Genomic DNA, 13622 nt, shown 5'->3' with positions numbered 1-13622 from the left:
CTCTCTCTCTCTCTCTCTCTCTCTCTCTCTCTCTCTTAATCATATTCTTTACATCTTTTTTCTTTTTCCATTTTCTCCTTTTCTCAGTTCTGCTTTTTTTTCTTTTCTTCTCCTTTTCCTCCTCTGTACTGTGCTGTTAAAATCTTTTGACAGACTATACACAATTCAATAACTAAATCCTCCCGTATCTCAATAAATCATTAATAGTACAATTACTATGCAACATTCAATTTCTTGCTTTGCTTCCCTCTGCCCTTCCTGCCTATCCTTCATTTCTTTTACCTCTCTTTCCGCCGCATCTCTCCCAGGAAAGCCAAAGAGACATTCATAACTGGGCGAACACGCAAACAAATTAATAACGGCCGGCGATACACATGCATGAGGAAAGGCAGGCAGAGTGCATGGCGGTGAGGGCAAAGAGAGGAGAGGCCGGGATATGAAAGGAGGGGAGGATGCCTTTGACTGTCCCAAGCGATGACAAGCTGACATTGAGAAACATTGCTAGTCTTCGTTATTAAGGCTTGCATCTCTGTCAGTGCCCCGTGTGTGTGTGTGTGTGTGTGTGTGTGTGTGTGTGTGTGTGTGTGTGTGTCTCTGACGAGACAGCCAGACGTTACCCTACGGAACGAGCTCAGAGCTCTTTATTTCCGATCTTCGGATAGGTCTGAGACCAGGGTCACAACTCCTGTGTGTGTGTGTGTGTGTGTGTGTGTGTGTGTGTGTGTGTGTGTGTGTGTGTGTGTGTGTGTGTGTGTGTGTGTGTGTGTGTGTGTGTGTGTGTGTGTGTGTGTGTGTGTGTGTGATGGAGGGGGTTCAATTTCTTCCTCATGTTTCTCTAAGGTTCCACAATTTGCCGTGTTAAGTGCAATGTCTCTTCCACTGTTTTTTTTTTTCTAACCCTTTTCTCTTCTCAAATTAGTAATGAAGGTACATTCTCTCTCTCTCTCTCTCTCTCTCTCTCTCTCTCTCTCTCTCTCTCTCTCTCTCTCTCTCTCAATAAAGCTAATGATACGGAAAGCAATGAATGGAAAGGCGATAATAACAATGCATAATATAACTAACTGCAATAAACACGCTCATGATGGCAGTAACAGTGACAACAATGGGTTCTGCTGTGATAGTCGAGATGATGGTAATAATGAGGACAACACCGGATTATTAGTCACCGCGAAGCCACGAATGGACAGATAATGACGAGAATGACTAATATAACTGGACATAATTACAGTAATGGCGCTTTTGATACCGGTTTGGATGGTGACAGTGCGTTTGCTACAATGATCAGGGAGAAGGTGAAGGTCGAGGTGAAGAAGACTGGTGAAACGAAGCCACTCGGAAACTGACACACGCAAGCAGGAATGAAAATTATATACATGGAAAAAAAATTAAGAAAAAAAAGGATGAAAAAAATATTAGTGAAGAACAAAAAATGGACCGATAGGGGAAATGGAAAGGTCTTGACTACTCTCTCTCTCTCTCTCTCTCTCTCTCTCTCTCTCTCTCTCTCTCTCTCTCTCTCTGTTCGTTAATGTCACGTCCTGGATAGAATCGTCGTCCGCGTGGAATAAAGGGTAAACGATCGCAAATATTGACGAATCTCTAATGGTAGAGTGGCGCTGGAGATAACAGGGGTGAGGGACGGGCTGTCAGTGGGGTGAGGGGTGAGGAAGGGGAGTAGCTGTCAGGGAAAGGGAGAGCACGAGGTGGATGGGGTTCCTGTATTGATGTTCGTGATGTTATGATGTTGTGATGATTAAGCATGATTTTCTTGAATGGACGTGTGGCTGAGTGGTGAGTGAGGTGGTGGAGCGAGTGACGGTGTGCTGCGCTGTCTGTCAATCAGTGTGGTATGGTAGTTAGGCTTACTCTAATCAACTTTAACTAACTTTTGTACTGAACATTTCCTTTTCTCCATACTCAGCTCCTATATTTCACGGGCTCTCAGTAGATCAACGTTCAAATTGAAGGGCATTAAAGAAATAGAAACACATTGGAGAATGGTAAAGTGTGCATCAGTAAATTCATGACTGAGTGTGTTGTGTTGCATGGTAATTTGCCTCAATCCGTACAGTATGTGAGTTAACATATGTTGTTGTGTTGCAGGGTGTGTTGGTGATATGCCTGAGTACAAGCTGGTCTATCTTACCCTCCGTGGCCGCGCGGAGCCCATTCGCTGGATACTGGCCGTCACGGATCAGCCCTACGATGACGTGCGCTACATCAGAGAGACGGAGTGGCCCTTTAAAAAGCCAGGTAACTCAACGTTGCCAGGTATAAGTCACTCATAGAGCAGCTTAACCACATCTGAGACTTCAAGGCAGTCGCCCTCAAATTTTGAAACCCTATCGATTATACTTTCTGTGGACTGGAGCATTTTAGAGAACCTCTTTTCAATTCACTTTTGGAGGAATAACACATATTTATATAACTCTTTTGACTGTATTCTTTGGGGAACTGGTGACTCAAGTGTTTCTTTTCTTGTAGCCTTTTCCTTGCCCCATGCTATGATTCACCCTCCGTGTGAGCACAAGTAAGATGGCGAACAGACTGACCCTTGTAAAGCAAAGTAACAACTGTTCACTCGAGCAGGTGAAGATGATTCGTGAGTCAAGAGAGAGACTTATAATGTTGGGCATGGCGAGGAAGAAATTAAAGGTAACGGCAAAAATGTATAGTGAATGAATAACCATTTTAAGTGCTGCATGGATAGAAAAGATTAGCAACCAACCAGTCAGTTTCATACAGTACTTTCGCTACAGGGTTAGTAAAAAAAAAAAAAAAAAAAAAAAAGACGAACTTCATCCGTTCATCAGCAGCAGAAAAAAAAAAAAAAAAAAAAAATCCCCACAACTACAGTTTCGATTTTTCTCTTTTCTTTCCTACCGCAGCGTGTTCGGTAATTATGACAGTTGTACACGAAAAAAAAAAATAGTGTAGGTTTTTTTTCTTTACATCATCTCGTTTTATCTTTCTTTTTATTGCACGTCCTTGAGAGAAAAAAGAAAGTTATGAAGCAGTGAGGCAAGAAAGTGAGAATGAGAGAAACTAATATGGAAGAACAAAGAGAGAAAAAAAAAGTAGAAAACAAGGCAAAGAATATAGGGCAAAAATGAATAATGAGAAATAAAATAAGTCATGAAGGCAAAATTATAACGTAAGAATAGAGTGGAGAACTAAACAAACACCAAGGGAAATTTAAAATGAAGGAAATTAAGAAGTAATTAAGAAGAGCGAGTAAGAAAAAGGAAAAGAGAAAAAAATATTAATTCATTAATGAATCTGAGAGAGAGAGAGAGAGAGAGAGAGAGAGAGAGAGAGAGAGAGAGAGAGAGAGAGAACGCTCCCTAACTTGAGAAACCTAATTAAATGAGCGTGGAACAGCTGAACAAAAGATTAAAACAAGTGAATAGAGGAGGAGGAAAAGAACGTGGCAGTGGCAGGTTAGGTTACTTTGTTAGGTTAGGTTAGGTTAAGCTAAGTTAAAATAGGTTACACTAGGTTAGGTTACATTAGGTTAGGTGAAGTTAGGTTAGGTTAAGTTAAGTTAGGTTAGGTTACATTAGGTTAGGTGAAGTTAAGGTTACATTAGGTTAAGTTAGGTTAGGTTAGGTTATGCTACGTTAGGATACATTAGGTTAGGTAAAGTTAAGGTTAGTTTAGGTTAGGAATACATGACAAGGAAGGAGGGGAGGAAGGATGCCAGATGGAACAATTGGGGGAGCAGGTGGGGAGAATGACAAGCAAGAGAAGGAGGGAAGGGGTGGGTAGGGGGACGGTACCAGTACGCTTCAGGTCTCCCCTCCCTGCGTGGCTGCGTCGCGACCTGGCTGGGAGGGCGGGATGGGGTTCAATGGCGCTGGTCTGGGTCGCAGGCAGCAGCGGGGGGAGCCTTTGTGTAGCACTCTTTTGTTCCGAGTTTGTGCGACATCAGCAGCATCCCTCTCACCCCCAACCCCTCTCCCCCACAACGATTGTCTACTCTCCTCCTCCTCCTCCTCCTCTCCTCCTCCTCCTCCTCCTCCTCCTCCTCCTCCTCCTCCTCCTCCTCCTCCTGCTCTTACTCATCGTTCACTTTCTTGTCCCCGTTCTTCTTCTTCATCTTCTTCTTTCTTCTTCTTTTTCTACTTCTTCTTCTTCTTCTTCTTCTTCTTCTTATTATTATTATTATTATTATTATTATTATTATTACTATTATTATTATAATTATCATTATCATCATCATCATCATCGTCATTATTTTTCCACACCGTCTCATTAACTTTCTTGTTCTTGTTTTTCTTTATTTCCTTCTTTCTTCCTATCCCCATCTCTTATTTTCCTCTCCTTTACTTATTCTTTTTGCTGCCATGAGTCTTGAAATTAAAGCTTTTAATACTCTGATTCAAACTGAGAATCCTATCTTTTTTTTTCGCTAAGACACTAGGAATAGAAGAAATATATAATTCCCAAGTTTGTCACATCTATTATCTAGGGTTAGTGAATGGAGCAAGAAGTAGCATGCTTACCATTTGGCGATTTTATGCAGCTTCAGAAACTCATGTGAGGATTAAAATGGTGACGCCTCTGATCATTAATCTTCTAACCTCCACAAACCCTTCCAAATATAAACAAAATCGTCTTCTTATATCCAAAACTCATGGTAAAAATGCGTCCCAGTACTGAAGAGGTTAATAGTTAAAGGGTTAAACTGGGGGTGGTACTGTAGCTTGTGACTTAGCGACGGGGAAAGCTTAAGAAAGAAGTTAAAAGGCCAAACACTTCATGACTCGCCCATCTCGCGTGCTTCACTTACAAGACCCGGAACTGAGTTTCTGAAGTGAAGCACGTGATGAATATTGAAGAAGCGCAAGAGACAATGTACAAGATATATAAATCATTAGTTAAACAGGTTAATTTTCTACTCTCTCTCTCTCTCTCTCTCTCTCTCTCTCTCTCTCTCTCTCTCTCTCTCTCTCTCTCTCTCTCTCTCTCTCTCTCTCTCTCTCTCTCTCTCACCGCGTTTCTCGAGGCCATGAGACACGCAAGAATTAATCCTAAAATACAAGGCCACAAGGATATATAGGAAGGATTGAAAACAGAGCCAGGCACACACACACACACACACACACACACACACACACACACACACACACACACAGAAACACAATCTTTTTATAAGGAATAACTTGTCATGTAAATTTTGCCGTCCAGTCATAACAACAATCTCCCAAATTATCACGACTATAGTTCAAATTTCAAAATGAGGCGTCACAGTGAATTTCTTTACGAGTTCTTTACGTAGTTCCCCCTCTAAATTCGTTTTCTTTTTAATGTTGGCTGGCGGGGGAGTGGTATAGAAAATGGAATATTTTAACGTTAACTATTACATTATTGTGTTTTGTGTGGGATCGTTATATTAATGGTTAAAGAGCTTGTTGCGTGTAGGTATATGCAGATTAGAACGTTGCACTGTCACGCCTCATAATCCCGGGAAGAAATAGTTATTGTTATTCTTAGTTGTTATTGTTATTGTCTTTATAATAAAAAGAATATTTCAAAACGTAAGAATTACATTATGAATATTAGTGTGTGTGTGTGTGTGTGTGTGTGTGTGTGTGTGTGTGTGTGTGTGTGTTATACCTCCTAATAATCAAACAGTTTGAAATGTCATTGTCACCAGTAAACATTTGTAAATCTATCTAAAAATCTACCTTCTTTCAATTTGTCAACTTCGTATTTCCATATTTCTCTGCTTATCTGTCTACTAACTATCTAAATAGCAATTAACACATCTATTGACCTCATCTATCTAAAAGGCTGTTTATCTACCTGTCTATGTATCTCTAATCTCCTCCCGGTCCACAGAGATGCCATACGGACATGTGCCTGTGCTGTTCGTGGACGGGAAGCCGCTGTGTCAGAGCGTCAGTATCTGCCGGTACCTGGGACGCATGCACGGCCTCTTCGTGGACGACCCTTGGGAGGCCGCCTTAGGGGACGAGGTGGCTGACGCCGTGAACGACCTTATTCAACCCGCCGGTCAGATCGCGTATGCCAGGTGAGCCACGTGTTGCCCTTGTTGTAAAGTACTGGGATTGAGTCAGAGATCATCGAAGTGTCTCCAGTAAGCAGTCGAGGCAAACCTCTTTTTTTTTTTTTTTTTTTTTTTTTTTTTTTTTTTTTTTTTTTTTACCCCTTCAGTACTTCGACGCGTTTCCATATTCATTCTGCTCACTAGTTGGTGAATTTATACAACTTCAGAAACTTATGTGGGGCATTAAAATAATGAAGACTGTGGCCATTAATCTTTTGACCTCCATAAACCCTTCTTAATGTCAATAAAATGGTCTAATAGTACACAAATCTCAATGTATAAATATGTTCTAGTATCGAAAGGGGTTAGTCATGTTACATCGGAGCCAACAATCAGGAATGTACACAGTGTTAAGAAGAAACACAGGAACCCAATGTGTCGTGTCAGTAATGTCCACCAGCTCGAGTTTCCCTCAACGCCCTGCAGCCTCTCCCCTGTGACACTGGCGGCGGGGCGGTGGGCGGCAGTGTGCAGGAGAGGCTAGGCCGGTGCTCGCAACACGCCGGGTAAAAGTTCCACCGCTAATCTCATACTGGAATATCATTAAGACGGATGACATTTAAAATCCTCCCCGATTTTGAAGAGCGTTCCAGCATTAAAATCCACTTGAATAAAGGAATCAAAATGTGAAGACCTACACAGACCACCATTCCGTGTCAAGACTGCTTGGTGCGGACCTGCTCTATAGGGAGCAGCAACCCCCTCCCTGCCTTCTAACTCCCTTCCACCCGACACTGGATTACGGCAGCGGAAAGGAAGAATAGCCAGCCCGTCAACCTCTTTTTCCAGAGTGACCCTCTTTTCACCACTCGTTCTGCCGCAACACTTCACGCACACTCATCCTGGTGGCGCATTATTTACGCCCCGAGAACCACCCTTACATAGAAGAACGTAAAGAAAACTACAACAATGTGTCATGGCGTCGCAATTGAGTCTGTCGGTGGGATGAAATGGTGGAATTAATGAATATGGTCACCCTCGTCGCGTGATGCATGTAAGACCCGCCTGTGAATATGACATCAAAGGGAGGATAACTAAGGGAAACATGACAAGATTTTTGAGGATATTGGATAACGCAAACACAGAATACCTTTTTTTAACATGACTTTGCAAGAAAGCCTCGCAAAAGTTGCAAATGGTAATAAACTTGGCCGCACTCAAAGGAGAATGAAGAAAATAAGGTTACGTGTAAGACAAACACAACAAACAGCTCCTTGCATCAATGAAGAAACTTTAGGTGAAAGATAGTCGGGTACGACAACACGATGAGGGGAGCAGCAGAGGGAGGCCAGGCTGGGTGCCGAGGTGAGTGACGGCTTAACCCCCTTCAATGCTGGGACACATTTTTACCTTGAGATTTACAGTATGTACGATTATACTGTCTTATTGACATTAATGGCCACAGTCTTCACTTACCTTAATCCCCCACATAAGTTTCTGAAATTGTATAAAACCACAAAATAGTAACCAGAATGATTATGGGAACACGTCATGGCGGTGAAGCGGTTAAAATAAAAACGTACAGAATCTTTGCCACGGTGAAGGGAAGAGGTGAGGAATAACAGGCGACAATGAGATGGGAGTTGGAGTGGATCTTCTCTCTGCGTTCCTCCACGAAGCCCTGATTAATGTATTGCGCCACGAATGTTAGAATGTCACGACCCGCAATCACAGGTGTGGCCGGAAGGAACGTGACCTCGAGCCAAAGGGCATCATGACGTGCTGCATGACCCGGAAGTCAGGCCAAATCAAACTACGTCAGCCGCAAAATATCTAAAGAATCATATGCAATAGTACGGATGAGCTAAACAAATGAGGACATCACGGAAACCTGCACGTGTCTTTCAGGGACCAACGCCGTGGTAATGGGAGGCCGGGGAGCGTCACCTACCTCAATCATCACCCACCCATTTAGCCTAAACCAGATTTTACACGCAACACAGCACAGCAAGAAGAGAATTAACCTACGTTGTTGTTTTTCTACGAGGAATTTTAGCTGGCATTCTTTTTTTTTCACGTTCACAATACAGGAAAATTTAGTGTTTCTGTGCAGTAAAGTTCACGGGGGCATTGCTTCATTGGCCTTGCGTTGTACAAAAGTGTAAATCGGATATGTGCGCGCTGAGCTTCTTCAATGTTTCAATGCGTGTTTGGTTTCACACGAATGATGCGTCAGCCTCCCCACCACCACCCTTCCCTCCTTACTTCCCCCTCCTTCTCGCCTCCTCCACCCACTCTCCGCCTCCTCCATGCCTTCCACTCCTTACTTCGCCTCCTCCCCTCCTCCTCCACGCCCTCCCTTCTTTACTTCCCTTCCTTCTCGCCTCCTCCTCGCCCTCCCCTCTTTACTTCCCCTCCTTCTCGCCTCCTCCACGCCCTCTCCTCCTTAATTCCCCCTCCTTCTCGCTTCCTCCACGCCTTCCCCTCCTTACTTCCTTTCTCTCTCACCTCTTCCATGCCCTCCCCTCCTTAATTCGTCTCATTCTCGCCTCCTCCACGCCCTTCCCTCCTTACTTCGCCTACTCCCCGCCTCCTCAACGCCCTCCATCCTTTGCTTCTCCTCCTCGGCCACCTCCATGCCCACTTCCACCCTCTCCCTTTCTTCTTTCCTTCCTTCCTTTCTCTCCTCCTCGTCTTCCTCCATGAGATCCGTTCCTTACTCCCCTTCCTCCACGTCCTCCCTTTTTTTCTTCCCATCTCCCACACGTACGCCTCCACGCTCTTCCACTCTTTCTTCTTCTACTTCACGCCCATCTCCGCGCTGCTGCAGGCAGCTCACCACACGCCCAACTGTTGCTTTACTTTGACATTATAATGCACGATTAAAGAGAGAACATCGTGATTATTATGATAAAAAGATTAATAACAACAACAACAACAACAACAACAACAACAACAATAACAGCAGCAGCAGCAGCAACAATAACAACAACGTGTGAGAAATGACACATGTACCGTTTCAAAAATTTCATCACTTAGTCTTCTGAAAAATAGATGGAGAGGTTATTCTGTGTGTGTGTGTGTGTGTGTGTGTGTGTGTGTGTGTGTGTGTGTGTGTGTGTGTTTCTACATGACCCTATTATCTGACACCAACATAGCACATGAGCCGCTTCTGAGAGCTGCCTCCGCTGAGTGCCACCACCAGTAAGTAATGCTTCGCTCACTCTCTCGACAGACTTGCGAACGAGACCGAGAAATACAAGATGCTGGCCACGGAGTTCCACACCACCACGCTGCCGCCAACCATAAGGGAACTGGACCGCAGACTGGACGGACGGGATTGGTTCTGCGGCTCCAAGGTGACGCTGGCACTCTCGCCCAAATGAATGACAAGCAACACTGGCACTGCATCGCGATAACACTTAATTTTGTTTGAACTGCTTGACTGATGTAAAGTAGTTACATTTCACTTTCTAATTTGTGTTTTAGGTTAAGTGAGGGATTGAATGCGTGAGTAACAGTATTTCACCGCCAGATGACGTGGGTGGACCTGTTCGCCGCCTGTTACCTGAAGGAGATCACCTTGCAACACGAAGGCTCCTTGGACGCCGTCCCGCGCCTGAAGAAACACGTGGAGAAGATTGCCAAGCTGCCACAGATCGAGAAATGGCTAAAAGAGCGGCCAGATTCCATGCTGTAGGTCTTCTTGACGTCGCCCCACATCTGCCCCTCGATTCATCAACACCTTGGTGCCGTCACGGAGGCGCAGAAACTCCCGCATCACCATTGGACGATGCACTAAGGGCGTCTTAAGGTGTGCTGATCTCATCAAGACCTCTACACCACAACCTCTCAGCTTTACTAAGACAGTGTATACTCGTTCTCTTCAAATGTAAATGGTACGTGTCCATGATCACGCCTCTTGCTGGCTGGAGGATGAAGGGTGTCTGCCGCCCCGCCGCGACTACACACACCACTCCCTCATACCTCCACTTCGTACTCTGCTTCTGGTTCACCCTCCACCATCAAGTCACACGGAGTATAAACACACACACACACACACACACACACACACACACACACAGGAGGTCAAGACCATTTCCCTTCTTTGGACCGTTACACGGTGATAAACGCCTATAATTGTGATATTCCTTCAGCAACACAGGCATCTGATGTCCTCATAGTGAAATAAAGAGAGCCACTTTAAACACCACGAAATTAAGCGCATCACTTCCACGGACGCCTTAAACACCTCCCTAAAGCAGAAGGAACAGACCGCAACACCAGATCGCTGTCCCGGTCAAGGAACGCAGCCACCATCACTTCTCGGCACCAACAATCTGCTCTGACCAGGCAGCACACATTTACCGCCATGAGGGTCGCGGCTCCCTCGTCCTCAGTGTGTAGCTGAGTAGGTGTTAAACAGATACAAGGATAAGGCTTCGATGTGTCCTCTTGAACTGGTATAGCCCCTCCCTCGCCCCCTGAACTAGTGTAATGTTAGAACAGCTCAGTGTTTTGCCGCAGCCAAGTCAGCTCAAATTTGATTAGGCGCCAGTGTTCACTAGAAGCGGCGGTCACGAGGCGAGCCTCTGTGTCGTCCAGGAAAAGGAAATCTTGTCGCCTCGTTCCAGGGTGTGGCCTGACCCAGGGTGTGGCCGCGTCCCAACGTGCCCCGGGGTCGGAACACAGAAGGGTAAGCCCACCCTGGTGCAGGCGTGCCCCGTCCCCAGAACCTCACGCTTTCCTTCCCTAGTGAGCAATAGTCAGCCTCCCGCCCGTAGCTCTGCCACGTCCACTCACCAGTTGGTGCGCGCAGGCACTCCCTTCCCCGGGCAACACACCATGTTGGTGACAGGAAAGTAGCAACCCTCTCGCTTTCTGAAGACACTAGCGCAGTAGCTTTTGCTAAACAAAAATGTAATCAAAGTATATAAGATATACGTAGAAGCTATTCGTTTTACGAGTCCAGGAGAATAATAAAAGCATTACGACTGTCCTTTTTGAGAAGTGTTTGCTGTGTTAGCTCAGCAACCACCTCAGTCCACCTCAGTCCAGCGAGCGTTGAGTGCGGGCAGGCGGCCTTCGTCCTCTGTCACCCAGTGACCGGCACCCTAAAAGCTGCCTGAAGTACCGGACCGTCGCCCCCATCCCTAACTCCCAGCTGTCGCCTCAAATTCTCGCTAGAACGAGCCTCGACTTTCGAAAATTTGGGCCACACGCCCCCGTGACGTTGATCCAATATTGGGGCGTAAGTGGACCTCCCGCACCTTAAGTAAACACATCAACTGAGGAAGAAAGGTTCACTTTGACTTCCTTACCTTATGTCGTAGGAAGGTCACTCGTCCAGAGGAGGTAGCCAGTCAGTCAGTGCTTGCTGCGTCCCGCAAGAAGTAAAGCTGCCCCACACTGCAAGAAAAAGAGTAAGCATTAGTGTATGACGGACAGTTGCTGCAAGGACGCCAGACAGCCGGATGGTACTGGAGGGCACTGCCAAGCGACAGAGGATGGGGTATACGAGAAGATTTTGGGAGTGCGATTTAAGCTGTTGTCACTTTGTAATATTCAATAACCACCACAATATTTTATCACAATCATTTATCAAAGATCTTATCAAAATATGAATAAGATATGTGACATAATTTTGAGCCATACCAGAACGAATAAAACGGCAGTTTGAATTGACTCTTCCTTTCAGCCCCTGCCAGTTTACAGACTGCTGGGCAGCCACTGCCTCCACTGCTCCTGCCGCGGCATCCTGGCGTGCTGGGGGCGGCGGTGATGGTGGTGGCGTGGCTCTAGTTTCCGCCTGAGGTCGCATCGACGAGCCACACAAAAATACGATGAAAAAAGCGATCCCATCCCTACCTTCCCTCCCACCCTTCCGCCCTCACTGGACTGCGGCGGCCGTACACCTCCACCGGGCTCTACCTCACGGCTGGCACTAATTTCCCTCCCGTGCTGCATATTTCTCCCTTTCTATACTTAAAAGGGAAAAGTAGATGTCCCCCAGCGATCCCCAAAGGCCTCTTAGACGCCTGTATCTAGCTGGTCTCCATACTGTTCCGCGGGAAAGCCACGAGCCTGATGCTGTAGCCTTAACCGAGGCCTTATCACTCTCTCCCAGCCACTGCTAGGTCACTGCTGAGTCACTGCGCTGCGAACCTTCAGGCCGAGTAACAACACGTTGTCACTGTGTTCAATGTTGTCATGATCTAGTTTTGTATGTCCTAGAGGAGCTTTGTACAGTGTCTGACAGCTTGATGAGTCCCCTACAGAGCCATAGTCAAGCTCTGTCACGTCACGCACACCACCTGGATCACCCTACGAGAGGACGAAGAGGAGGTGATTAGGCTCTTCAAGTATTTTACGAAGCACAAATCTGCGTGGTCTGGAGTGAAGGGCATGCACGGGTGAGGGAATGAGTCTTGGGGTGGCCATTATGTCAGCAGCACCCAGACGCCCCACACTCGCAGCCATTCGTCACTCATGTCACGGCCAGATTTTCATATTTGAGAAATTCCTCTTGATTTCTACGGAGCAAAGATGATTACAATGACGGAGGTCCAGACACGCACTTGGCAACGGACTTATCTTTGAGATACGAAGGACTGACTGAAGACTGGAAACGCTGTGTTACTGTATTGTATTGAAGACAGTGGGTTTTGAGCAGCCCAGTAACACTCTAGTGGTGAAACAATAACTATATTGGCCAGTACTCATAACCATTGTATACATATTAATACTAATGCTATCAATACCACTACCGCTATTAATAGAATCACTGTACACTACTTTTCATCATTATCATCATTATCGAGAGGCAAGACAGGTGAAATATCTTAACACGAACACATGCCACGAGTTTCCAGAATTTTTGTATTAGAGTAAAAGGAAACATTGTATTGAATTATTCTAAGATAATAAAATAAATCGTGTACAGAACTATTTTTCCAGCCCTTTCAGACGAGTGGCAGAAAAAGTAAGCTTAAAGAGCAATGAAGTGTAAAGTAAGCTTAAAAGTACTACTAAATTGTAAGTGTTAAGTGGAGGACGCCTATATATGTGGAACAGAGATGTAACTATCGTATATTTTGTGTTCGTATTTCAGATTTGGAAATTTAAGAAGTGTGTCATTAAATCTGTTGGTGGAAAAGACGAGTTGGTTTGATTTAGCTTTCCTTTATTTCCTATGAGACTCTCTCTCTCTCTCTCTCTCTCTCTCTCTCTCTCTCTCTCTCTCTCTCTCTCTCTCTCTCTCTACTACTTCATCACCTCTTCCGTCATCACACGCCTCTCTACTAACACCATTACACCATCACACACTTACACCAACATTACTCTCACCACCAAGTGAATTCCTACACCACCCAAGGCAACACCAAACACCACTATCACAAGCAAAACTGCATCCTTAAACTCCTACACGACTGTCGCCACCACCATCACCAAAACATAGTATGTGAAAATGTAAATAAGAGCTTCTTTCAGTTATTTTTACCTTCACACTCCTTCCATTCCTTTCCCTTTTCTTTCTCCATGCTCCTTCTTCCTTCTCATCCTTCCTCTTTATCTTCACCCTCATTTAACCTTCCTTTCTTTTTTCTTT

At 45.2% G+C, this 13622-nt stretch overlaps 1 protein-coding gene across 2 annotated transcripts in view; it reads left to right on the top strand.

Annotated features, from left to right (window-relative positions):
- LOC123505572 (hematopoietic prostaglandin D synthase-like) overlaps positions 1–13171 on the top strand; it is a 72782-nt gene extending 59611 nt beyond the window's left edge. For both annotated transcript variants that reach the window (XM_045257048.1, XM_045257049.1), the window contains exons 2-5: positions 2104–2253; positions 5845–6037; positions 9249–9372; positions 9549–13171. In XM_045257048.1, coding sequence (XP_045112983.1) covers positions 2118–2253; positions 5845–6037; positions 9249–9372; positions 9549–9713 — 618 coding nt within the window. In that variant the 5' untranslated portion in view covers positions 2104–2117 and the 3' untranslated portion in view covers positions 9714–13171. The remainder of the gene's footprint in view (positions 1–2103; positions 2254–5844; positions 6038–9248; positions 9373–9548) is intronic.
- Positions 13172–13622: the final 451 nt, after the last annotated feature.

The sequence above is a fragment of the Portunus trituberculatus genome, chromosome 18 (assembly GCF_017591435.1).
Source record: "Portunus trituberculatus isolate SZX2019 chromosome 18, ASM1759143v1, whole genome shotgun sequence".
Classification (NCBI taxonomy): domain Eukaryota; kingdom Metazoa; phylum Arthropoda; class Malacostraca; order Decapoda; family Portunidae; genus Portunus; species Portunus trituberculatus.
Note: the sequence above shows the minus strand (reverse complement) of the source record. Positions and strands in the feature narration are given on the sequence as shown.